Genomic DNA, 27,719 nt, shown 5'->3' with positions numbered 1-27,719 from the left:
CCACTTGCATCCACTTTTGCATTCAAACCGCACAAGAGTTCACTTAAACCAAACCAAGACTTAGGTGAGGTTTACACACAGATCAGAGCTGGTCTGTTTTGGTTCAAATCAAAATTTGATTCCACATTCACATCTCACATCTGAACTTTCTAGACAAATGAACTTAGTTTGATTAAAGTGAACTAGACAAGGCTGGTGTGAATGTACCCAAAGTTTCAAACCTAAGAAATTCTGAAACAAATGTTTGGACACGGAGGTGGCAGCATCATGATGTTGGACTGTATTTTCTTTAAGTAGAAAAGATATTTCCCAAAGTGCTCCCCACTCCATTTTTGTTTTACAGATTATATAGTTGGAAATATACATTTTTTTGTTTTGCTAAAAATTTTAAAAGAAAAGAAAGAAAGAGGAATGCTGTGTTAATAAGTCAGGTTTTCTAACTATCATCCCAGCCTCAGTGGGCCGACATAAGGCATCCATTTTCTTTCTAATATGTTCTTTCTAAATCTCAGAGCTTAGTTTTATTTAAAGTTTTTGCTTACAAGCAGGTCTGTGCCACTAAACAACCGCGGTAAGCAGGAGTAGTCAAATATCCAGCCCAAGTTGTGCCAGAAGATTCTGGGTGGCTTCAAAATATTTGTGTTCAAGGGGCTTTTTACTAATTTAACCAGTCAAGTCATTTTGATCCTGTACATATTTGAAAAAATAAAAAAAGAGTAAACTCAGACTTCTAAAAGTTTTATGGTCAATATCTTAATACTCTGGAAAGAGTGCAGCTCAAATAAACCTTTAAAAGCTACAAATTAAACTGGCTTTGATGTTCATGATGAGTTTATATAAACTCCTGACCCAGAAATGTATTTTCTTAAACTCCACCAAAATATCTCTGGGTGCTATATCAGGCTCCTTGGCTGTTACTGAGCAAATATTTCTGCGGTTCAAGTTTTTTTTATCTGCACAAATCTCTTAGGTCATGCACATAATAAACTTATTCTGCTCTCAGACCTCTCACATACCGTTACCTCACCGTGCAACAGAGGCGCCAATCACTCAGACGTCTTTGTTTTAGGAACGTACTTGTTTGTAGCTGGTCCGATCTGTGGACCAAAACCACCACAACACAGCCAGACAGGGAGCCTTTGTCTGCAACAATAGAACAGGAACGCTTGCCCCGTTCACAGCAAAAAGAACCAAAAAAAAAAAAACCAACAACTTAAAAACGTCATGCTATATTGGAAGTAATGGTGTGTTTGGTGTATAATTGAAGGTGGAATGCAAGTAAAAAAAAACAACAATATACTGGGCTTGTGAGTCTGTGTGTTGGTTTATAAGGGGAAGCTAAAATAATGCCTGTTCTGTTTCAGCACACAACTTAATGTCTCTTGCCACCGTGGCGAGGTAATGGCTTGCGATAGCTTCGTTAGTGCGTCATAGCCAGGTTATAAAAGTGTCATAGGAGATTTATGAAGACGTTTTTAGTTACAGGAAATTTCTACGGCAAGATTTGTGCTTTTTTTTTTTTTTTTTTTTAAATAGAGTAAGAAGGGGACACAGTGAGAAGCAGAGAGCGAGATTGTATCCTTAAGCGTCGCCTCAGGGGAGAGGAGATCAGGTTTTTTATGCTCTTCATCATCTAGCCTTTAACGGGAAGGATTCAGCAAAGCCCACCTTCGAGAACCTTCTGCAGACACACACACCCACACACACACACCCCCACACACACAAAAAAAAACCCCAAAAACGTCCCCACCAATTTTCCAGCCCACCCACATGGCGAGGCTTAATGTTGTTGTTGTTTAGGAAAAATCGTCACAAAAGCTAAACAGCTGGAACCCAAGAAAGATCAGGATTTTAAAGACAAAGCTACACATTTGGTTTTATGTTGATTTGCACAAACACGCGCCAGCCTAATTAACCTCAGGATGCAGTCATGTGGCCCCCCAGCTCATAAAAAAAGCTGCCTTTACATTTGATCTCTTCCTTTTAGTTCCTCTGCTAACCTGACAAATACATGACGCAGATTTCTTCCAATCACTCGTCCTCGTCAGAGACGCACAGCGTTCGCTCTTTCTGGCAGAGCAGCAACACGAGTGTCCTGGCTCCAGCTTGGCTATTTATTCATTCTGTTTGTTGTGTAATCTGCCTATTTGATGCGGGTCAATTTTGCTCGCTTTAATCTTACTCCCATTAGAATAAAAAAAAACACCCTGAAACCTTTAAACTCAAAGCATGTGTGTAAAGTGAAAGGGAGGAACGGCAGTCTGTTTGGGAACACATTTGGCAATTAAACTCTATCATATAAAGCTCCTCCTTTGTGCCTCCAATTAGGAAAAATAAAAACATAAAAAGCGATGCTGATGACATTAATTTAGCAGGTACACATTTCTAGTGTAGTAAGTAGGTCTAAAACCAGAGCTGACACTGTAAAGGCACATTACCTTCATTTAAAGCCTCATGTTTTACTTTGCCAGGAAGGTTTGTACTATAAAACAGTCATTATTTTATTGCAGCATTCAGCTATGCGATATTCCTTTATTCCTTCTTTTTTTTTCTCCCCAGGTTCTTAATAAGAGAATTAAAATAAAGATGCTGTTCCAGAGTCTTAGAGGCATTTTTTTCTGGGTGAGACTGATGTTTTGATTTTCTTTGACGTTCCAGTTTTTCCCCTGAAGACAAAGTGAGAGATTATCCGAGTTAATTTTGCTTTTAAATACTTTTTTATTTTTTTATTTTTTAGAATTATCAATCACAGTAAGGGTTACAAAGTGAGAGAATATCCCAAAGCTGAATCCTGTTTCTACAAGAAACACGCTAGACCAACATATTTGGGTCCCTTGATAGAGTTTGATGTTATGAATCCAACAGTAAAATGTAGGGAGCAAAATATTATCCCCATGTATGCATCGAAGTGAATATTTAAGAATTTTATCAATCTATAACATATGAGTTGTAGATTACTTACTCAGTCAAACATTCAGTAGAAGGCAACTGGATGTTTTCTCTTGTTCCATGAAGATGTTTTTCATCCTAAAGGTTTCTGAACATGATTACAACTAACAGACTTAAAAGTTCTTGTCAGAGCAAAAAAAATCCTTATTTTAACAATATTAAACACTCAACATTGCAAGGCATTACTTCAGTTACCATTATAGAGTCATGTTACACTAATCAGACACTGCAGTCTGCGTCAAAGATCTGTATTCTGGAATGCTCAGACTGTGGAATGGTGATCAGATTATGAATGCTACTTTATCGGTATCTTTATGCATCATTGAAACACAATGTTGCAGCACAACGGCGTGGCCAGTGTATAACATCAAAGGTTCTTTGAAATTTATGTTTAAATCCGAGTTAATTTTGCTTTTAAATAATTGTTTTTAGAATGTCAATCACAGTACAGATTACAAAGTGAGAGAATATCCCAAAGCTGAATCCTGTTTCTACAAGAAATACGCTAGAACAAGCAATAAAAAGAGCACTTCAAGTAACTTCAGAGCAAAGTCAGAATGCCCCAAACTTCTCAGGAGTACATGACAGAAATAAGATCAGCAAATCTATAAATCATATGGAAAGAAATGTTGTTTTGTCTGACTGTAATTTACCATCTGTACAACTCAGAATATACAACGCAGACAGAGAGGAGGTCAGCCGAACAGCCAGAGTTGCCAAACATTCGGTTCAGAAGCACGTCTTAAATCCATCCATCCATTTTCTAACACCCTTGTTCCTAGTGGGGTCGGGAAGGGTGCTGGTTTCTATCTCCAGCTAACGTTCTGGGCGAGAGGCGGAGTCACCCTGGACAGGTCGCCAGTCTGTCACAGGGCAACCTAGAAACAGACAGGAAAAACACGGAGTACCCAGAAAGAACCCACGCATGCACAGGGAGAACATGCAAACTCCGTGCAGAAAGACCCCAGGCTGGGAATCGAACCCAGAACCTTCTTGCTGCAGGGCAACAGTGCTACCAACTGTGCAGCCCCCACGTCTTAAATCAAATGACATAAAATGTCAACTGTCTCAGCAGCAAGTGCCAATCATTAAAAGACTGAGCACAAGTCAGATTTGGGATTTACGTCCCTGCATGAGTGAAACATGTACATCATATGTCCGTTTTTCTTTTTCTTCCTTATCAGAATTGGCAAGCTAGTGCTGTGACAGTGGAGGTGGGGAGGAAGCTTGGCCCACACTGACCTTGGTAATAACAACAGAGTATGAGAGAGATTCCCCTCCGCTGTGGATGAAGTGTATACGTACACAGCCGCGCCTCTGCCTGCCTGGCTGCTGATTCCTCGTGTGCTTGCGTCTGATTGGGGTTGACTGCAGTATTATTTCATTAATTAAGTTTTTCCACTTTCCCTGGCTCTCCCGCCTGTCTTCTTGTCGGGCGAGGGCGGCGGAGCGACGCCCTTCCTCTCCCCCGTCCTCCGGTGCTTCTCATCTCCCCCATCACTGCTGATCATTGTCTCAATTACTCATCCCTGCTCTCCCTTCCTGCCTCTCTCCCTCGCTTTTTGTCTTCCTCCTCCTTATCTAATCCCAGATTGCTGTATTCACTCCTTCCCCACTCCATTTTTTTTTATCCCGTCCTCCCAGAATAAGGTGGGAAAGATTGGAAGCAATCCCTCCACCTCCCTCCCATCCCTGCCTCTCATCAGGATTTCACAGATGTGCGGTGATTATTTCTGCCTTGATTCGGCGATATCTTCACCCCCTCGAGTGGGAGAAAATTTGAAACATTTGTGCTCATCAGCTCAGATTTTTGGGAGGAGCGCTCTCTTGATCCAAGGGCAAAGCAGCTGGGATCTTTGTGTTCGCTTTGTTCCCGTGAAACTGAGATTCGCGGAAATGGTGACACCTCTAATGGCTCTGAGAGGATGTGTCACCCTTTTAATAAAAAAAAATGACGTTTGTGATATTTTCAACCTGATTAGGATGTTTGAAAGACAAAAAATAGCTTACATTTGCAAAATCTGTGGAGGCTCTTTTGGTCCAATCTCCCTCTCTGGTCTCCGTCCCGCTCCTTTGTATCCATTACCACCGCACTTTTCCATAATGGACACATTAAAGTATTTTACCTCCCTACTTTCTATCATGTCATTTAAACTCTTTCCTTCCTTTCTTTTTTTAACTTTCCAACTTTTTCTCTGTCCTCCTCCTCCTCCCCCGGCTCTCCGTCCCCCCCGTGGTCCCACATAGTCTCCTGTGTCCATCATATCACCAACAGCTTGTCGCAGGCAATCAGTCTCTGTGCCTCACTTCGCTGCACGACCTCCTCCACCTCCTCCTTTCTTCTCCCCTGTCTCCCACACCTCCCTCGTCTCCCGTCACCTTGTTGTCCTCCTTCATGTGTCAGTGGTTATTACTCTCAGAAATCTTCAGCGCTCTTATTCCTCTGTTTTTTTGTTTTGGTCCTGTTGTTTCTCCCTGTGGCACCTCTGTGCTTGGGTTAAACCGGAGGGTGAGATCCTGTAATCACTCTCACGACGGCTCCTTATTGAACGTTTCCAGATTCGGTCTGTTTTCCAAAGACGAGGCTGAGCTCGGTGTTTTGAAAATGAAAAGAAGGGAAAACATGAGACGTGCTAAAAACGTACTTTGTTTCCAAAAATGACATTTTACGCTGACGACGTTCAATTATGTGCATAAGCAGTATTTTTCCAAATTCTCTTTATGTTCTATCCATATCTATTTTCAAATTAAAGGATATGATTAGCAGTTGTTAATTTTTTTAATTGATAAATGTGTTGATTGATTTTTTAAATCTCCTTTACCTCATCATTTGAACATCTGTAAATCTAAATACTGTTGACATGATTATTGATACTGAGAATCTGATGGTTTGAAATACATTCTCACTGACTGTAGATTAAATATTTGGAAAAGTATATTTCTCTTTTTAAATCATATTTTTTTGTTGTGTTAGGGAAATAAAGTCATATAAATCTAAAATTTTGAAGTAATTAAGTATCAGAAAGTTTTTGGTATCCATTACAATGTAATTTATTTTAGTATTTACTATTTTTAATTAGTTATTTCAGTTACAATTCTCAATTGTGGAGTTTTAGTTTCTGCTCTCTTTTTATGCATTCAGATGTTTCAAAAGGCATCAATAAAGTATTTGTCTGTAATTATTTACACAAAAATTAACATTTAAACCCAAAAATTATCAAATCCCTGGCAGATTTAGATTTAATGTTATTTCCAAGTTTATTTCTGATTGTACATGAGACAAGCGTCTCTGAAAACAATGGAAAATAAGGATCAATTATGGAGAGCAAAAAACAGTTTTAGATCAGATTTCATATGAAAAAAATTTCATGTCAAAAAACGTCTCAAATACTTTTTTCAAGAAGAAATCTGAATCCTAAATTTCACTTGCTGTTTTCTTTGAAAAATAAATATTTCATTTTGAGTAAAATTTTCATGAATAGAAAATAAAGAAAATGAACTGCTTTACATTTTTACCTTGCATGACTGGAAAACCTTCTTCTATATTTTACTGCCTGCTGTTTGTCTGAGCTTCATGGAGGTTTTGCTGGTTGATTGTGTGATTTTCGAGATCATTTTCATCCATATTAGCCTCCATTTTACTGTTTCTGGTTTTAGTTTTACAGCATTTTTCTTTACTGTTTTAAATTTATATATTTGTATTTTATTCTTAGTGTTAATAGTTTTGTTTTAGCTTTTGCTTCCTTACGTTGAAATTTTATCCTTATTTTTTATCTTTTTTCTAGATACCTCATAGATCAGTTTACCTGGAAAAGTAAATAAGATCAAAACAACCACAGTTTTTTTCTTCACAAAATCTGGTTCCTCAAATTTAACTTTCTTACACTGAGACAGTGCATAGTCAAAGTAAAACATCCATTTCATAACTCATTATGTAAACATCAGAATATTACAAAGAAATAAAACATGTTTGTTTTACAGTGAGCTCTTACTTTGTTAATCCCATTTTTAAAAAATCTGTCATTCATCTTTTTTTTGTCTATGCTGCAATGTGGATCCGTTGGTCCGTACCTTCCTCCCACAGTAAAAAGAAAAAAAATGTGTACTTTATCTTGCTTAGTGACCCTGAATGACTTTAGTTTTTCTGCATTGGTGGCTTTTGAAGAACAAAGTTTCCTACAACTATTACATGTGAGCATCTATTGTAGTTTTATGTGTTTGGCAATTTAAGTATTTGTGGTTACAGTAAAATTGCTTAAGTTAATTTCTATGTTTGATATTTGTTCTTAATGCCAGGACTCATCTATCTCCAGTGATGAACACAGTTCTGTCCTTTTGTCTCTTTTTTTTAAGGTTGAGGGGCTGAGAACAGACAAATAGTTTCAAACATGTCTTCAGTTTTTAAAAATACTTCTTAATAAACGGAATGTTCTCCTGGTTGCAGAGTTTAACATTTTGCCCTGCAGACATCCAGACAATAGCTCATAACTGGGCTGGGGCTTTTTTTTTTCACAAAATAAAATAATGAAAAATCGAAACAAAACAATTAGCTTCTTAAATTTCTTTCTTCACTTCATTTCTCACAACTAAATACCCTTTTTTTATTATTATTTTTTTTTACGATTTCCCACTGCCGAGTTTATTATCAAATCTGCACAGTTGGACCTGGTTGGTTTGCCTGAGCCATCATGCTCACCTTGAGGTTGATTTTTCTCTTTCTCGTTTTGTTTTGTGGAAAACAGACAAAATCAAACGGATAGTTTCTAAAATTTCTTAACCCCACAAATTGATTTTCTAAACTGTCCCCTAATAAACTGAATGTTTAGTTTGGCAGCTTATTGTCGGTTCAAGGTGGATCTGATTAGAAGCACAGTTTGGGTCAACCATTCAAACTTCATTCTTCAGATTTATTTCTTCTGATGTGCTTCATTTCTGAATGTGCCGAATGGGTTTCCTCTTGCTCGAAAACACATAAACATTGGATGTCAGGCCAATTAGAAACACGAAATTGCCCTTAGTTGTGAGTGTGCAGAATTGTTGGTTGGTGCTGTGATGGACTGCTGGCTGTACCTTGGCTATTAAATGCTGGGATGGATAAATTATATTTTATTGGAGCACAAACAAGTTGGTTAGCTTGAAAATAAACATCCCCACAGAAATCGGTGTGTGAAAGCAGAGGGCCTCTCTTCTCGCGTCTCTGTGCACAAAACAAATAATTTAAAAAAGAGGTACTAAAAAATAACGAGTGATCCTTTTGGTAAATAACTTGGGAATGAACTAGACAGTGTAAAGGTTCAGAGTAGCAGAAAACTCGATAGTAAAACCTCCACAGAATGAGTCTGCATCTTTTTTCTCAATGAAGTCTTTCAGTATTTTTTTTTTTTTATATCATCTTTAGATTTTACTGCTGCTACGGAAACCTGACGTCTGAGCCAAGGTACATGGAAAAGTGTCTAATTCTCAGCAGCAGTCCTGATTAACAACCTTCATTCTCTGCTTCTTTTTATTCAGTTGAACTTCATTTGCATTAATAATGCAAATGCAAAAATATCGCAGTAAAGGCAGATATTTCTCAGGTCCATGACAGATTTTGTGCTTCAACAAACAGTGTTAAGAGTTGGAGAATGTGCAAACTTTTTAAGACAAATTATTGTATATATTTTCTGTTTCTTTTTTTATTTTGGCTTTTCCACCAGACTGATGTTTGCTTTGACCTCCACCCGCTTCTCTCCTTCGCTCGTTTTCACACGTTGCATCCTGTAAGGATTGAGAAGAAAGGTGTCAGAAGTAAAGCTGCCTCTTTTTCACACCTTCGTTTCTCTCACTCCCGAATGCCATCTTCCATTTGCCATTTCTCTCCTTCTCCTCGGCTTCAGAGAGGCTAATTTATATTTAAGAGAGAAAACAAGGATATAAGGGTGGCGTGTGCACCCACGCTGGAGGGAGAAAGGGTGTGATTACCGTACGGTTTATGAGCTGCTGCAGCTTCGCATTAGAGTGTCTGTCAGCACAGACCTTAAAGACAATTACAGAAGTTTCTGCCCGGAATTTGGACTGGTGATTGAAACCAAAACCGGGCACAGCAAGAAGATGCTTCTCAAGTATTGAAACCAGCTGCACAAGCAAGCAGAGCTGCGTCAGCTGAAAGAGGTGTGATTATCGGGATAAGTGCCTCTCGTCTCCTTACTTCTCACTCTCCTCTCTTTTTGCATTCTCTCACTTTCTCTGCGTCATCGAACACTTGTCCTTCAGAATAGCATTTCTTCCTTTCCTCTCATCCTGAGTCTCCTCTTTTCCCCTCCGGAAGGTCGCTGAGCTTTTATGGACCTGCTGACATGCCGTATGTAACACTAAATCAGGGGTCTTCAGCTGCAGGCCTCGCGGGCCGGTGTCCTGCAAGTTTTACATGTGCTCCTTATATGTCTGTTTAATATGTGTTCTAACACACCTGAAGCAAATGGCTGAACTACGTCCTTAGTATGCAGTTAATTTCTCCAGAATCCTGCTAATTGTTATTTGACTCGGGTGTGTTGAAACAGAGACTCGTCTAAAAGTTACAGCACACCAGACCCCAGCATTAAATATTAAAATCCATCCATGCAACCACTGATTTGAACTAAGGGAGGAGGTATTTGTTGTATTGTTGACCATAAAAAAAATTGTTGTCACAATAGGAATTTTGAATTATCGTTGTCTCGATAAATTCCAGTTAACGATGTTCAAAAAATGCCAAAACTGACTGCACTATCTGACAATGTTATTTTTACTATTCCACTGTTCATTCCATGAGGGCATCAATTAATATGAGTGAATTAGAAAATATGATTAAATGCGGTTAAATGTGTGCAATTTAGTGATTTAAATTACACTACTTTGGTTAAGTGGTGTCCTGTTTTTTATATGAATGTTTTTCAAGAGCTGTGTTTGTGTTTTTGGGGCTATAATTACTGTCATGCAGTTACAGTTGAACTGCTACTTAAAAAAGAAGAAACAAAGAGTTTTTTTTAATTGTCATCTTTATTGTTATCACCACAAAATGTTGTGATTAAGATTCTAAGCCCAATAATAATATATATTCCATTTTCTAACCAAACTTTAACTATGCTACAAACTTAATGGAAAAGGAACGAAAAGCCCCAAAAGAAAACAAGGTTTTCCAACATGGTCGCCGGGTAGATTATCTTTGTTTAACTAATTTGATTGCAACTACGCCTCCTTATCTATGTTGTCTTTTCAATATAAATTGAAAAGTGGTGGAGTTTTTTTTAATTAGTGTTATTTTTCTGAGTATAAAAAGTTGTATATAACTACAGAAACCATAAAAGGATGTCATGATTTTTTTGAGGCGTGAGGCCCAAAGGTGTCGTCCAGGGATCAGTTCTCGGACTGCTCTTCATGGAGTATTAAACATGATTTTCTGCTTTTATCCCGACGATAATGTGGACTTTCGCATTATCTCCTTGTGAGGCTGTCTATGAGCTACAACCAAAGAGAACGGGGAGTCTTATTTTAATTTGTTCCAAAAGTTTTAATACAAAATGAGTCTTTTAGAATCCACAATACCTTTAATTTAAAATATTAGCCTTCAATTCTCTTAATTAATGAGCAGTGGAGGTAAAGGGGTGTTACCTATTGCTGCTTTCACTCATCCATCAGAGTCTAAAGTTGAATAGATCAAGCCTGGTTTTTCTCTCAAATCAAGCAGTGATTTACATCTTAAGGGTTCCATTTTATCTCCCTCTATCAGCTGGTCGTTGCTTCTCTGGATTAAAACCTCCTCAGCCCTGCTCCAGCCATTCCTGCAGCCCAGGCAGCAATTGTAGTTGATTGCAAGCCGGTGAGTCCATACAGTGCGGAGGGTATGGGGCGGGGTGCAAATTAATTCCAGCAGTCTGGTAAATGAGGACTTATTAAAGTGCTGCTGCCTTGTAGTTTGGCATTTTCAGAGCGTCTGGTGGAGTTTTAAATCACTTCCTGTGCAAATGTCACTCTGGTGGTGCTGACTCTATGAGAAGGAATCTGTTGTTTACTTCTTCTGTGGATCCACAGTGCGGGTTTATATGAAAAAAGGGCTTGTGTGCGTGTGAGTGTGTTTTCTTTTGTTTTTTTTTCCCTCCATGCTAATTGTCCAACTTTTTGTTTCTCTCGCTGCAGCCACGTCGGATGGGACGCGTCAAGGCCTGGACAGCATGAGAGGAGGCGTGTGCGCTACGAAAGGCATGAAGGTGGTCCTGAAAGTGGGACAGAGTAAGTCTTTCTCGCATGAATCACGTCCGATGAACTGGCTGAATACTCATTGTTTATTTATTTATTTATTTTTTGTCCACTGCACATAATCAAATCACTTAACAACTCAGCGTGATCAGCACACAATGTCACGGATCAGAGCAGCGTTCATTAGTGCACCTCATCTCTCCTACTTTTTAAACCAGTCCTCTAATCTTGCGGTGTCGGCGACCCGCACGCACAACCCGGCGCGCGCCGACCCGTCTTTCTGTCTCCCTGTGCTACATGTGTGCCCTCGCCGAGCATATTAGGCCTCGTTAAGTGGTGGGAACAGCGCAGAAGTGTAGGATCAGTCAGCTCTAATGAGCCCAGTTGACTCCCTTCTCACTCTGCCTTTTAACTGCTACTGACTCACTCTGGACCCGCTCGCGCACAGACGCGGAGGTGTCCAGGCAGGCGTCCGAACACACACGTCTCCCCCCGCAGCCGAGAGCGCGATAACAAAATGATTCCATTTGGTGTTAAAGCGCGCAGTCAGTGATTTTTAATGACTCGTGGCAGTGCACACCTCTAATTTGTTTGGAAAATATTCGCGGGTAATGATCCCTCGCATGCTGGTTTTTCAAGAAAGCAGCACATAAAGAAAGGAAAAGTAGGTGGGGGGGGGGTGGAAAAACTGCCAATTTAAGCAGTTTCACTGACCTGCACGTTCCGGCACATAATAGGCACCTGTCCTTCACATGACCGCCCATACACACACTCACCAGTACACAAATACAAGCTGCCTATTTCTATTTCTTTGATCTGTGCTGTGTTATCGGACCCAGTGTATTGGAGGTTCTCTTCAGCAAAGAGCCAAGTGGCGCTGTTATGGCTCTATCAGCCTGTAACATCAGCACAGTCAGCTCAGCTCAATAGAAATACCACACACTTTATTTCCCCTGGCTCACATAGGCAATGGAAAAAGCAACCTTCTCTCACTTTTTCTTCATCCTCTCCTTTTCTTCTTCATCTAAGTTGCTCTCTTCCCTCTCCGATCCCCTTTTTTTCTCCCTCCCCCTCCCGTTTCGCCTTGCATGGCGTCCGCCTCTCCTCACACCTCTTTTTGTTGTCACTTTTTTCACCCTCTGTCTCTCCATCTTATCTGTCATGTGGCTGAAAGGTCACGTCTGTGTTGTTTGTCGTCTAAATAAGCCGCATGCCGCCTCGCGCTGATCTCCGATGCGTAGCGCGGAATGCACACACAGACACACATACATCGACCTGTCTGCTCTCATTTTTTCTCTCTCTCTCTGGATCTGCCACATACATGCACGCACTTTCTCCTGCACCCCCTGCCCCCACATCCTCCACTTGCCCCTGCTGACCACACAGCAGTTCCTATTGATCACCGCCTCCAACTTCTGCTTGGTTTACTGTCAAAAGGGAGCCGCTGGCCAATAGGCCTACACTTTTCTAAATGTCAGTACATATACTTGGACAACTGTGCACAGAACACACACACACAGAAACCTTAACTCACCCCTTGTTTCTTTATAATTTACCTCCACGCAGCCAGACCTTTAAAGTAGTCTTGGCTAACCATTCCCAAAGCTTTTTTTTTTATGTCTTTTTTTTTTTTTTTTACTTCTTTGGACTTTGGCGACTTTTTGCCTATTTCTTTTAGATGAGTGTTTTGTGGATTTGCAAGGAATCTTACGATCCAATGCAACGTTTCTTGTAAAAGTATGCAGAGCCCTTGAACTTTTCACACTTTGCTATGAATACAAATGTTAATGTGTTTTGGAGACATAAACCTGTCAGGATAGGTTGGGCAAGAAAATAACCAGAGACAACAGCTCCTCTAAAAATGCATATAACTACCTATTTTAATGCTTCAAACACTAAATATACATTAATATGTATTAATAAGAACAGTGGAAACTGTCATAGCTCTAACACAGAAGCTAATATCTACACCATTCCTTATCTCCATTGGTTTAGCCAATCAGCACCAAGAGATGTTAATGGTACTCCTGGATTGGCTGCTGTCAGCAGGTAGGGTGTCATGTAACATTGCACCTAGGTATTTCAGTCTCCCAAATTGCATTTTTTAAAAAGTATTTTATATTTTCTCTACTAAAAAAATCCCACAAATAATTAGGAGTCATGTTCCACGGAAAAATCTGTGAATACTGAACCACTAATAGGTGAGGGGCAACTATATACAGTATATCACATTAAATCATAACAAAATGCTGGACCAACTCGAGTTAACATGATAAAATATGGAAAAGTTCAAGGGGCTTCAATAGGCAGTTAGTTTTCAGGCGGCCAGCATGGTGCCACATTATTATGTATCTAAAAAATATAGATTCTAAATCAGTTTAGCTGCTGAAAGTGTCTGTTCTATTCTTTCATACCTGCTAACACATTACTCAGTATCACACAGTATCACACACTTGAACTGATAAACATGCTTCACCATGCCAGCGGACACGTCTGCTGCCTCACAGTTCAAAGCTACCAAACCCATGAAAGATTTTCAGGAACCCTTGACAATTGTTGAGTACGACCACTTCAAGAAAGTCTGAATGCCAGATGAATTCACTCTGCTTTTGTACTTCATCATTATCAGGATTTCAGCCTCTCTTGTTGCTGCAATAACCTGTAACCAACTTTTTTTTAACGTAAAACATTGCATGAAGTGCAGTGAAAGAAGTGTAGAATAACAGCCATCTTACTGTTGGACAAATGGCTAAGAAAGGGAACAAAAATGAGTATTTTCTTTACCATCTAATTCAGCTTTTGATAAGAAGCCCTTAACACAACATAAGTGTGTGTGTGTGGGTGTGTGTGTGTGTTTGACATGTAAATGCTCTTTAATGCCACCAGCATCACAGAGGGCTTGCTAGACAGATGGCCTGATTTAGAGTCTACAGATTACAAGCCGTTATGGTCTTGTGAAAAATCACTCGCTCCAAAAACAACCCAATGGCCTCTTTCTGGTTTCCCATTTGAACAAACACACGGAGCTCTGTCAATATGTGCTCGGATATAAGAAGAGGTGAAGGGAGGGAGGTGTTTATTAAAGCTCTACAGAGATTGTTTTCTACGCTGGAAGGGGCCCGGTGTCGGTTCTGATAGATGAGAACAGAGTCTGGATGCAGCATGAAAAGGATTAGAGAAATAAAGGAAGACAGAAGAATGTTTGTATCTCCAGACCCATCTATCCGTCCGTCCGTCCGTCCATCCATCCATCCATCCATCCACTAACCCATGTGTCTAAAAAGACAGAAAGAAGAAACTAATAAACGATTTACTTTATAAATATAAGGCTAGAGTCATGGTCTGAAACAAGCTTATAACTTTGGAAATTTCAGTTTGGAAAAGTTTGGATTTTTTGGAAAAGAAAATGACAATTTTTTTTAGAAGAATATTCCACCTCTTATCCACCCCTTCATTTCTCTTTATGCAGGCCAGTACGGACTGCCCCCAAAGAAGGACCAGCCAGCGGGACGCACGACCAGCAGAATCCCAGGTAAGCAGAAGATAATCCCACTAGCAGACCCGTCCACAAAATGGATAGATGGAAGGAGAAAAGAAATAAAGAAAAGCAACAGAGGGGAGAGGGAGGGAGGAAGGGAGGGAGGCGACAGATGGAGAATGTGCAGTGGTGACATCTGCAGATCTCTCTGTTTAATTCCATATTTCTATCCCTCTCCTCCTTCTAGCTAAGTGCTGCCGGCGAGAGAGGGATGGCTAATAGCTACCCTGGGAGAAGGATAAGAAAAATAGAGGGAGGGCAGAAAGAAACAGGAGGAGAAAGAAAGAAAAGGGCAAGGAGTCATTGTGGCCTGGATTCTGTAGTTCTGTCGGGGGACATAAACGATTGAAATAAAAGATGGAAAGATGAGAGGAGAAGATGCATGGAGGGAGTGATGGGACAGAGTGAGAGGAGAGGGGAAACGCAGCAACAAGCAGATTCTCGCTCTAAGTCAAAGTCATTCACTGAAGGGGAAAAGACATGATTCACACTCAGCTGCGTCCGCTCCCATTTTTCTTTTCTTTTTTTTGACTGTAAATTTCTTTTCCGTAGAGAATGTGTAAATTGATGCGTTCACGCTTTCTCACATCACTTGTGCATAAATATTAAATGTGAGGCGTGAAAGAAGCAACAATAGTTTGTATCTCTGCCTGCATGAATGACTTAATCACACACTCACACCAGTGACCTGCGGTCAGGGGAGGCAGAGCCTCACCTGACATCATGGAAAAATAATATCTAATGATAAAATAATTTATATTGCTATTTTCACCCTGTAGTTCGTGCTACAAAGTATTTATCTCTCGTTTAGCTTAACAAATTTTAATTATTTTTTCTTCAAAATTGCTGAATTTTTGCATTTTCCCATTCAAATGCTCGGAAACGAAGCCGGTGAGGCAAGAGGAAGCTGAGCCTCACCTGGTATTGAGCAACCTCTCGCTAACTGCACTGGCTGCCATTCTATGGGAGCATGCTCCTCCTGCCTGTACGTCGCCAATGAAATAGCTAAAAACACTTAATATATAAACTGATTTTCCATAATTTAGGTTATGTATATAATGTACAGTGTTTTTTGTCACCAACTGTGTGTGTAACGTGTTTTATGTGCTGAAGAGCGATCAGAAACGGCAGAGAACAGACTCGGGGTGAGGCAGGCAGTTCTCTTGCCTCATGGCAGGGGGCGCTCATGATCCCAGACATTGTGACTCCGCAACTGCAGAGTAAGAGACAGTAACAGCGAGCTAGCCATACAGTAAAGTGCAGCGATATATTTATGGCTTTCTCCTCGTACCACAGCAATCACATATCAATAATCGCAAAATAAACATTAAGCCTAAAACCATATTACTGCAACAGACTGAATGTTCTGCTCTTTGTGTGGGAAATATTTAATTTTTATTGTGGCGTTGTTGTCAGTTGCTGGCAACGAGTCTGAGCGTTGCTGCGCTGATCCAGAGAGCGAGAAAGACGTGGTTTTGAGTTGTACTTTAACGGTTTTTCCCTTTGCTGTGGAGCACAGCACGAAAAATAATAATATCTACATGACCAAGTTTGATTGAGTTAACGGAATTATTCTCCGTTTGCAGCGCGGCTATACATGACATGTTAAAGGAAAAGTCTTTTTGCCCTCCTGCGTTGTCCGCATGCGCGAAATTTTCTTATGTAAACAATAGCATGCAGGGGGTCCATATTTGTAAATCTGACTATGATTAAATCAGTGCCTCACCAACTGTGAACCTCACCGCACGTCACTGACTCACACACATTTAACAACAGACCTCACACCTTTTGGATGCTTAAATGAGGATGATTTGATTTACTCTTAACCACACATACATTTTTTTGTAGTTATTTTTAGCTCCTTATCATTTTTGATTCTCAGATTAAAATAATTTCCATCCATCGAATCCCAGTGCAATATCTAAATAGACAGAGGGTCGTGGGGGTGGGCTTTTTATTTCAGGAATTTACTTTCTGTGTCATCTAATTTATACCAACCTCCACTCATCCGGATCAGAACACGCTGATAATTATTCACTCGGCACTAACCCACTCTTTACAGTCCACTGAGAGTGAACATCCGTGGGTTTGCTTCATATCAGAGAATCAGGCGCTCCTGATGATTGTTGTCTCTTGTGTATGAGGAAGAGCTGAAACGGCGGCGCCGCCTTTCATTATGCAGATGGAGTCATGGACGTTAACCACAAAGCTTTGGACTGTTTTAGATTTAATATGCAAACTGGTTATTTTTTGTTTTTGTTTTTAGAGTTATTGTTATAGCTTCGTCACAATCAGCTTTAATTAAATAATCCTTCAACAAAGCTTTTATGCGCACCTGATGCTGCAGTGCACACTCTTTGATTACCACTAAACCAGGCCACCTCATATAAAAAAACTGATCCAAAATCCCATATCCACGCACACATATGCACCAACGCTGCAAAATTTAAACAGGCTGAACTTAAATGCCTCATGTGTTTTTCTTTGGTTGAACATGGTGTGCCACAAGAGCTCACATGTTCGGCTTAGGGTTTTAATAGTGGGAACTGTTTATGGCTGCTTGTGTTTGTAGGGTTGTGGGGGAGCTGGTACCCAACTCCAACGGTCATTGAGTGAGACATAAGCAAACCGTATATCTATTTATTTCTCAATTTTCTTTAATAGTGTCACCACAGTCTGTTCATATTCTACTATCCTGGGTTTAAGAATCAAAATATTCCAAGGTTTTCGAGTTAAAACAAAAAGTGGCTGGAGAATCTGCTTGTATGACGTAACACCACACCACTTCCCCACCTATTACTGTGCACTGCAAGACAGCTGCCTAAAAAAAGGATACTACCTAGCATTTTTACAAGAAAAAGTAATTAGACTGTCTAGAAATTATTTCCAAATATACTTTTGTTGTGGAAACTATTGAAGTTTCACAACAAAAGTTGCCTATTGAGCAGCCAACTGTTTGATGAACAGATTGCCTTTCTAATTAACCAAATAATATTACATTGTAATATTTGTGGTGTTACTCTATAAAAGGCACAGTGATAAAATGTATAATAATCTACACAATAGGCTCTTGAAAACTGTTATTAAGCATTATTATGACTGTAATGGCCAATATGTTCAATTATTTTAGCAGCAGGGCCTGTAATTGTTGCTTTTCAGTTCTTAAATAAAACAAACTAGATCATGCTATAAATGGTTGTTTTAGCTTTTATGTGTAGTTCCACATTAAAGCCAAGTGTGCAGCACAAAGGAGTATCACTTCAACTCGTACTGCAATACTTTTTCTCTACATTTCCTATCATTCTTTTATATTAATAACCAGCACAGACTTGCTAGTGTCTGTGTGTGAACATTTAATGCGCATAGCTGTCATTCTGTCAGGGAAATGATAAAAATGTGACCTTTAAGAATGTGCTTTTGTGGAAGTAGAAATAGCTGGGAAAAGTTTAAGTGCAACCTTTTTATAGCAGTTGCACCAGTGGAACCAGTGAAAACGTGACCTGGAGACTCATTAATAAGGCCGAGCTGTAATTCTTTTAGCTACATGCTATAACACAGACACTTTTAAACGTTCACCTTGTTGCAGCAGTTATGACATAGACATCTTAGTTCTTAAGATGTCTTAAATACACCCAGGTCTCAAATTATAATTAGTTATTTCCTAAAGTAGGAATGTTGTTAATAAGGAATTCAATCAGCATTCCCTGCAAATCAAAAAAAAACTTCTTTAGATAATTGAACGTTTTGACCAATAGTTCACCGTCCTGGTTCTCAGATTCTACTGTTTTGCAGGTTTTAGGTGTTTTCCTGCTACCAGACACCAAACTCAAATGATTAACAAAGCTGCAGTGTTTAATGACATGCTTGGGAGGTAATTTGAATCAGGTGTTGGAGCATAGAAACAGCTAAAACCTGAAGCAAGACGATCCACCGGCTTAAGCAGTTCAAATGTAAGCGTTCTTGGTATCTTAAACCCTATCATTTTAATAGCTGGCTAAAATGTGGCATCGAGATACGTTTTTAAAGCGTTGAAGTAAAGTGGTCTAGGTATAAAGATTCTTATGTGAAATGGCAGAATTGAGAAAAACACCTTTAAAAACACTTCTGAGTTGACAAAGGTGTTTCCGGCATCGCGCTCTGTCATGGTCCATGTCTCATTAATCCTGGCTGCGGGTCAGATTGTAGATCAGAGTTCTGAAGAGCTACTATCCTACAACTTCTTTTCTCCAACACATCTGAATCCAATGAGTCCATGTCTTTCAGCTCTGCAGAGGCCTGGTATTGAGGGAATCATTTGATTTTGGTGTGTTAGAGAAGGGATGCAGGACAGTAGCTCTCCAGGACAGGAGTTCGACACTCTTGTTGTAGACTAAATGATAAATGGAGAGATTTATTTTATAGCTCAGATCTTTCTGAGCCAGCAGGCAGCGGCCATATTCCTGAAAACCAGGCCTCAGCCCGTCCATTAGTCTGTGGCTCCATCCTGCACCAAAGATACTTCAACTCCTCTGCTAGCGGGAGCATTGAAAATCATAACGTAGGCTTAGAGGAGCTTACTCTCCTTAACACTTTATTGAGCTTAGGTTTTCAATTGAATTAATAAAAGTCTTAAAAAGTAAATATTCCGAGGAAACCTTCAGAAACTCTTGAAACATTCCCAATAATTTGGCGCGGTTGTAAATGTGAAGTGGAAGAGTATGGACAGCTGGTGCTGCTGCTTATTTTTTTATTCCTTGCTTGTTGTGTGTTTGTCTCTAAGGTGAATTCATTATTGATATAAAATGGTTAATGGAAGTAAATGGAGAATAAAGCCTCAGAGTCCAAACTCTGGTGATAAAAACAGGAAGGAGTTGGAAAATGGAGGGGGGGAGGGAGAGAAGAATGATAAAAGAGAAGAGGATATAATAAAGAGAGTTGGTGAAAAGCGGCGGCCATAATGGAGACGGATAGTGAGGGATGTTGGGTTAATGGAGGGAGGAAGAGAGCGGGAGTAGGGAGCATAATCGACGTCCGGCAATAGGGTTTTGCTCCCGGTCGGTCCAGCGCGACGGGGCGCCGAGAGCGGAGGGGAGGGGGGTCGGTGAGGCGAGCCAGCGTGTCTCCGCACATATGATTGTGTGTATGTGCGTGTCAGTATCTGAGTGTACCAGTGTGTCTTTGTTGCCAGGCACTGAGCTCAGAGCAAGGTAGGTCATTACGGCTACAATAACCCAAAGACAGCGAGGACCACGGAGCGAGGAGGAAGGGGAGGAGGAAACAGAGGGAGACGCAGGAGCGAGGCAGAAAGGGATGTGTGCCAAGAATAATGATGGACCAATCCAAGCGACTCTATTTCAGCCTTAACCAGTTTGAAACTCCTGCTCACACGCTCCCTGGCTCTGTACACACACACACACAAATAGAAACAGCACAAACCCACCCTAAGAACATCATTCACCTGCTGAGTTCTGACCCGACCTCCTGCGGGGACAGCCGCCAACTCGGAGGCTGTAAAAATCTCAACTTTCAGGCAAACGAAGACTCACAAAACAGAAAGACAGAGTGAGGACAGATAAAGAGAAAGACGTTCAGGAAGAAAGGAGAGCGGGCCAGTGTGTGGTCCATTGGTAGGAGCAGACCCAGGAGGCTTTCTTCATGTGGCCGCCTGTAATACTAAGCAAATACCATCTTTAGGGTTAGGGAAGTACAGCTTCTTACCTTGATATACACTGCGGCTGAGCCTGGCTCTCCACAAGAGCATATACTGTGTGGAGCGCCTCTCGCTCACTGCGGACATTCCTCGCTGTTTTATATGCGCTGCTGTCCACTTCATCACATCAATAAAGAGACCACAAATAAGCTTCTGTGAGATCTGCTGCATACTTGCTGCATTCCGCTGGGTTGGAGCCGACGCAGTCTCCGCTTACTGAGCTAAACCATCACCATTACTCATGGTATTGTGGTGCAGGGCCATAAAGAACTGCATGTTTTCTCCAAAGCATCATGAAAGCAGGAGTTGTGAAAGCATGCAGTGTTATTGTTTTGGTGGGTTTAATGTAGAAGCACTGAGAAGCTTCTCTGGGTTTCAGTGGTGCCTTCAGAAAGTTTTCAAAGGGCTGGGCAGATAGGGTGTTTACTGAGTCTTTGGACGGTGCAACAAAAACTAGAACTAGAGATTCATCCATATGTCATCTGTGACCAATTTTGATTTCAAGCTTTGATCTGCCTGTTATCAAGTTTACATTTCTCTTCAAGAATTTTGCAATTTTGCCAAGAATTCAGAAATGTGGCTTGCATGGCGCTGCAGTTGTTAGCATTGTTGCTTTGCACCAAGAAAGTTTGAGTTTGAAACCTTGTTTCTGCACACTGCTGGATACTCCAACACATTTTCCTTGCTCACAAGAAAGATCAAGTTGGAAAAATATTAAGCTGAAATGAATGCACTGCTTCCCATCACTCTCTTTTAAGATTACATTGCTTAGAAACTGCTGCTGTTAAGGCAAGTGCTTTAGCAGTTAGCCTAGCTATCCAGCTAATTTCAACTTGTTACAATATCAGAATGGTAATTGCCACAAAATACAAATTATTCTTCTTTATTCAATCTTTCTTTAGCCAGGTTAGGATATATTTTTAGTTGTCGAGTAGAAGTATACACGTTGATCTGTTTTAGTCGAGATTGAAAACCATAAAAGAACATTTGGAAAATTTCTTAGAGGAGCTCTATGAGTTTTACAGCATATGAGTGGTAAAAAACCATTCCCTATCTGCCTCTAAAATATTCTCTTTTCTTTGCGTTGTGAGCAGCTTGATGAAAGAGATGATGCTGCTATTGTAGAAATACAGCTGAACTCTGTTTAGGGGCTAAAAATCTCTAATAAATGACGTTGTCTTACTTTTTTCAGGTGGAAACTCCACCCAGCCTCGAGGGCCCTTTGGAGATGGAGGCAACGGTGAAAACGGACCGCTCGAGTCAACCAACATCGCCTTCATCGCTGGTGTCGCAGGAGGCTCCGCCTTCCTCCTGCTGGTCACTGCCGTGATCTGTGTCGTGTGCTACCGCCGGAGGCACGCCAAGCACTCCGACACGCACCACCCTCCTCTGTCGCTCTCGTCCCTCACCAGCCCCAAGCGCGGTGGAGGCGGCGGCATCACCAGCTCCAACAACAACGGCTCAGAGCCCAGCGACATCATCATCCCCCTGCGGACGTCGGACTCGGCCTACTGCCCGCACTACGAGAAGGTGAGCGGGGACTACGGGCACCCCGTCTACATCGTCCAGGAGATGCCGCCTCAGAGCCCGGCCAACATTTACTACAAAGTATGAGACAGCCGTCTGGACACACTCGCCTTCCTTCAACCACGACCAGCCAATCACACCCAACATCTCCCAAATGAAGCCACTACAGAATCTGCCATCATAGCTCCAAACTGGATCGCCTCAGTAGTACCAGTATTGTCTGTCGGAAACCCCCCCCCCCCCTACTTTCCCTGGCCACTGTTGTGTTTCTAGCTGAATAAACCCCCCTTCCTTCCATAACCCTATTTCACACAACTGGGCCATGAAGTGTGAGTAAGGGGTTATGTTGTAACCGCACATAACCCTTCCTAACAAGGCCCTCATGATTGGGCAAGAGGCTCTGAATTCCCTCGTCTTGTTATCTCAGAGCTAAATGAGCCCCCCACCCTTTAACGTGCCACACACTTTTTTTTAAGAGTGTGAACATGGTGTTGGGATGTTTTAAAAGAAAAAAAAAGACTGAAAGGACTTTGAAAAGAGGACTACGCTCCTGGACCCACTTGGCACCAACGAACTCTGATTCTCAGAGAGCCACACCCGCCTTGCCCACCACCCCACCCCCATTTTAGATCTCTATCATCCAATCAGAGACGAGCCCCTTGCCGCTAACTCGACAATAGCCTCCTAGTTTGTTCGTGTTTGTTTCAATCGAGAAAACAGGCTTGGGGGGGGGGGCCTCGGACTCACACCCTGAGCCGACACCGGATCCCCGGACGAGGTCTGACCAATCGGTGACTCTCAGAATCGTGTATATTTTAATAAAGCGTGTGTTTGTGTGACTGTGCGCGAGCGTGCAAAACAGTTGGGTAATAATTATGGCGATGCTGCTGCTGCTCCACATTAGAGTGCAGTTAGTGTGCTTCAGCAAGTTTGCATACATGTGAGTGTGTGTGTGCTTTTCTGTGTGTGGGCGTGCGTGAGTGTGTGTGTTCTTTAGACTTGTCTTAAATACCAAAACACAAAATAGTGAGCGAATATCAAAAAAGTGAGATTTTTTATGGCTATCAACACTTATAGATTATATATATGAATATCCAGTAAATAATTTCTAGATGTTTTTTATTGGTTTATTATTTTTACCCACTCTGTTAAACTACACTTCTGTTTCTAAATGTTTTCATTTGCTTTTTATTTTTTGCTTATTTCCTGCCCTTTTGCCTTTATATTTTACAGTGCCTTGCAAAAGTATTCATATCTCCCAAATGGTTTCACGTTTTGTCACGTTACAACCAAAGACTTCAACGTTTTTGTTATGTTTTTATGAAAATAGACAAACACAAAGGGCTGCATAATTGAGAAGGGGAAGAAAAAGGAAGCAATGTGAAGATTCTGGCATTTGTCTGTATTCAGCCTCAATTACTCATATTAAATAAAATGCAGAACAACCCGTTTTAAGCCCCAAACAGATTTTCCTCCAGTGTTGCTCCGTGTTCATCACCATCCATCTTCCCACAAAATGCATCCCCATCCCAGTGTGCAAATGGGACGTCTTGTGTTTTCACTCTTCCATAGAAACCAGTAACTTAATAAGGATCAATAGTGCAGTAAAGTTTTGCAGCCATTAATATAAACCTTTTGCCACTAATGTTAGTCACATAACCAATGTTCTCTTTCTAAATTTAAGCACGTTCCATTATGTGCTCTATCCACCAAAAGCACCAATTTAATTAAATTGTATTCACATATCTAGGCAAACAATAAATATGACTGTACCATTGCCTACTTCCATTTCTGACTATCAAGCTGCACAAAAACTGCAAAACCAGACAACTGCACAAAAAAACTGCAAAAAATTTCCAAGAAATGCACACCTATATGCGTATCATTGCATGTACCAGCTGCAGGTATTACAGTTTGCAATTCTTAAATCTATGTAAATAAACTGTATAGAGGGGACAACTGTCCGTTTGTTGTTCAGTATTCACACATTACTGTATATTTGGTGCACAAAGAAGCTCACACACATAAACTTATTAAAATAGGCAGTTATAAGCATCTTCAGAAGGAGGTTTCAGAAATTTTAGCTGTTCGCGGGCAGCAGTGTTTGGCTGTAACAACTTTATTGGCAAAATATTATATTGATGGCTCAAAAACTGCAATACACTACTGGCAAGTTATTGGCCAAACTTAATGGGAAAAAATTATTATGTTATCGATCAGCATTATATCGCTGGTAAGCAAATTGAGGAGTGCGTGGCTAATAGTTGTCTTGTCGATTCTGTAAAAGAATTAAAGAGAAAGCTACGCAGCTTGACTTTGAAGGTGATTGGGTTCACAAGCATGCAGTACTTTGTACTGGTCAACTGAAATCCCAATAAAATGTGTTGAAGTTTGAGGTCGTGTTGTGACAAAACGTGAAAACGTTCCAAGCGGTATGGAAACGTTTGCAGGATGCTGTACATTAACTAAATCCCTTGTTTTTGGAAGTTGTTTCTCTGTTTTCATTCTCTCCCTCCTCCTCCCGCCCGAGGTCAACTCTGTGTATATTTTTATAGCTCATCGTACTATGCTGTAGTTTTGAGGTCTAGACCTCATTTTTGTGGAAGTGTTGAGGTAGAACCATCAATGAAAGTTTTTCTGTTATTTTTTTCTTTCATTTTAAAAGGCAGACGTAAAAGAAGCTGGGGTGGGGGTGGTGGCGATGGAGGATGGGGAAGGGGAAAGGTAAAGAGAGAGAGAGGACAAAATGAAAAAAAGAAGAACAAAGAAGAGAGAAAGAGCGCTGTCTCGGGAGGAGGAATAAAGCGGCGTTTGAATGCAGAACTTTAAGGAAAAGAAAAAAACGAGCGGGAGGAAGATGAGGGAAGACGAGACTGTGAAGGAAACAGGAAAAAATAGGAGCAGCAGAAGTAGTAGATGAAGGATCCAGTGGATATAAGGAAGGAAGGAAGGATGGACGGACAGACGGACGGAGAGCACATGAAAAAGTGGCTGGCGAAGAGGAGAAACCTCTGAGGTGCTGGACTGTCAGCGAAAAAAAGAGAGAAAAATCCCGCAAAAAAATGGATTTTCAGAGGAGTTGAACTCTACGCGCACGCAAAACATCCACACGCACACACACATCCACTGTGACTCCGGCACGTTTCGGATGCGTTCCTCTCTTTCTCCCGCCAAAATCTTGTGTTGAAACGCGCGCACACACACACACGCCCTCTCTCAGATCTCACACAGTTTTTTAACGACTGCCGAGCAACATCCTGCAAACACGCTCACCCACACTCAACATAAAAAATGTTGCTTTCGTCTGATCTGTGTTCCCGTGAATCACCTGACGGACGGGGAAGGGATTTAAGGAAAAAAAAAAAAAAAAGATTGATTGTGCTGTGTTTTCCACCCTCCTTCACACACACAAATACATACATAAACACACACCAGTGCCCTGCACCTCAACCTCAGAGAGCAGCAGCCCGTCGCTGTGTGGGGAGGTGCTTTATGTTCACCTTGTGCATACTAATAAAGCTGTTTTTGTGTTGCTCAGACATGTTTTTTGGCTTATGTGTAAAACCGCGGAGAGCTTATGCTTTTTCTTTTTTCTTTTCAACTTTGTGCAGACACACGAAGACTCCAGTGTTATTGCCATGTTTCCTGTGTGAAGCCAGTGTTAAGAATCTGAACCTTTCCACATTTCTCAGCCGTGTTTCTGTATCGGTATCATATAATCTTTCATACCTAAGTGTCGCATTCGTCTAAAATGACTTTGTTCCACACATGACGATGTTTCTTTTTCTTTTTTTTTAATACCACGGAGGAGTTTGGATTGTATTTTGACTGTATTAAAATTGATTTTGAAAAAACAAAAGACAGAGAGAGGGGGGAAAAGCACCTCAAATTCTCCTTTTTTTTGTACAATTACCAATAATTTGTGTTTCCTTTTTTAATGTATAATGTTTATTTAAGTACTTTAAAAAAAATCCTCCAAGCCAAATGAAGTGTCTGTTATTCTCTGGAAGTCTAAAATTTGACTAAGAAAGGGGGAACGGTTAAAATTTCTGAACTCAAATGAAACAAAAAGTTCACTTTCTGGTCTATTTTCCTCCTTTTTTCCTCTCAGCAGAATGTCAGCTGCAGTCTAATCAAAAGTTTACATTCGTCTTTCATCGGTTTTCATGTGATGATCAGTGATTTCAGTGGTTTGAACCATTCCTCTTTGGGCTGGAATGATGATGTGACATGCACCTTCAAACAATTGATACAAAGGTAATTTACATGCACTGGTTTGAAATCTTCACCTTCACATCATCCACTTGTCAATCTTTGTCCTTTGTGACAAATAATATTTCTCAATAAGGACTTTGGTGTGTCCCTCATGAGCAGCTGTAAATTTAAGTTGAACTTAGAGGTGTTGGTTTTAACAACGCAATTTCCAGGCGTTATTATGAAGCCAAATTTCTTTAAGTCACATCTGACAACGTTATAAAAACTGAAGGTAAAATAGTCACTTGATTATGCTATAAAATGGCACTATGTGGCTGGAGGACACACCTTTTAAATTAACTCTATAAAAGGAACTGTCAAATATCCAGCAAAGATTATGCAAGAGGCTTTCTGGCTCTTACAAACGGCTGTGATTGAGGTAGAATTTGCTAAGGGAGATTTAACCAAATATTAGTGGATTTGAATGTATATATTAAAGCCTGAACAACCACAACAAATCCAGATTTTGGCACCCATTCCTTGTTTAAAAAAAAAACATACGTTGAATAATCATTCCAAGTTGAAAAAAGGAAGGTTCAACTGCATCATTAAAAGTAAACAATTTGCTTAAATTGAACCCCAATGACAACTTCATGTAAACTTTTGAGCAGAGCTGCACCTTTTGGACTCGGTTCTTCTTTTCCTTTATCTTCATGAAGATGTTATATATCAAAGTTGTGTCGCTGGCTCTCACTGTTTCTCAAGTTTTCTAAGAAAAGAAGAAAAAAAAAAGAAGAAAAACCTCGGACCCAGCCCACGTTTTTTTTTTTTTTTTTTTTGAAAAACAGAAAGAAAGTGCTGTTTCTGTGGTGCAGAGGAGACAGAGAGAGAGAGACGGACAAAAAGAAAACCGCTGCCTCACCTCCCCGTTGGTAAAAACTGTGTGTATGTGCATAAAACGTGCGTGAGCTTCTTTGTGCCAATAGCCGGCGAGCGGAGGCCGCCGGTCGACGCGGCGCTCCTATGTGACGTGTTGCGACTTTGTATTTTGGGGACATCTCTGTGTGAAAAGGGTTGTGTTTTTTTTTCTTCCTCTGTTTGTCCTCTCCTCTCTTCCTTCCTCTCCTCCCCTACTCATCACCACATCCCCTTCCCCATCTCCCTTTCTTTACTCTGCCCGCCCTTTCCCCTTCCAACACACCTCTAAACGAGAGGAAAAATTAGTACATTCCTGGTTTGGAAAAAAAAAAAGAGAAAAAAAACGATTGAATAAAAAAACAAACAAAAATGTTTAAGCACCACACTTTGGGTTCTTCTGTGTGATTCATTATGAAGCCAGCTCTTTTGTTCTGCCTGTAGATGCAGAGAGAAGGTTGCTGAGGCCCACTAACCCTGCCTGTAATAGCAGGTCTCTGCCCTTATCTCTCCTTTGGGTTGGTCTCAGCAGGGGCTCTTTCACTGCCTTTGCTAATAACAAGTCCATGTCAGACACACACACACACACACACCCATGCACACGCCCTTTCAAACTCTCCCACCAGTGTTATCAACAAGTTATCAAACCCAGCTTCGTTAGTGTTGAGCGTTGCCTGGCGACATATTGTCAGA

At 40.7% G+C, this 27,719-nt stretch overlaps 1 protein-coding gene across 1 annotated transcript in view; it reads left to right on the top strand.

Annotated features, from left to right (window-relative positions):
* The window catches only part of efnb3b (ephrin-B3b), a 116,757-nt gene extending 89,345 nt beyond the window's left edge, over positions 1-27,412 (top strand). The window contains exons 3-5 of the mRNA XM_032582578.1: positions 11,104-11,196; positions 14,633-14,695; positions 21,583-27,412. Of these exons, the coding sequence (XP_032438469.1) occupies positions 11,104-11,196; positions 14,633-14,695; positions 21,583-22,004 (578 nt within the window). The 3' untranslated portion in view covers positions 22,005-27,412. The remainder of the gene's footprint in view (positions 1-11,103; positions 11,197-14,632; positions 14,696-21,582) is intronic.
* The last annotated feature ends 307 nt before the right edge of the window (positions 27,413-27,719 follow it).

Source organism: Xiphophorus hellerii, chromosome 14 (assembly GCF_003331165.1).
Source record: "Xiphophorus hellerii strain 12219 chromosome 14, Xiphophorus_hellerii-4.1, whole genome shotgun sequence".
In the NCBI taxonomy this organism is placed as follows: Eukaryota; Metazoa; Chordata; class Actinopteri; order Cyprinodontiformes; family Poeciliidae; genus Xiphophorus; species Xiphophorus hellerii.
Note: the sequence above shows the minus strand (reverse complement) of the source record. Positions and strands in the feature narration are given on the sequence as shown.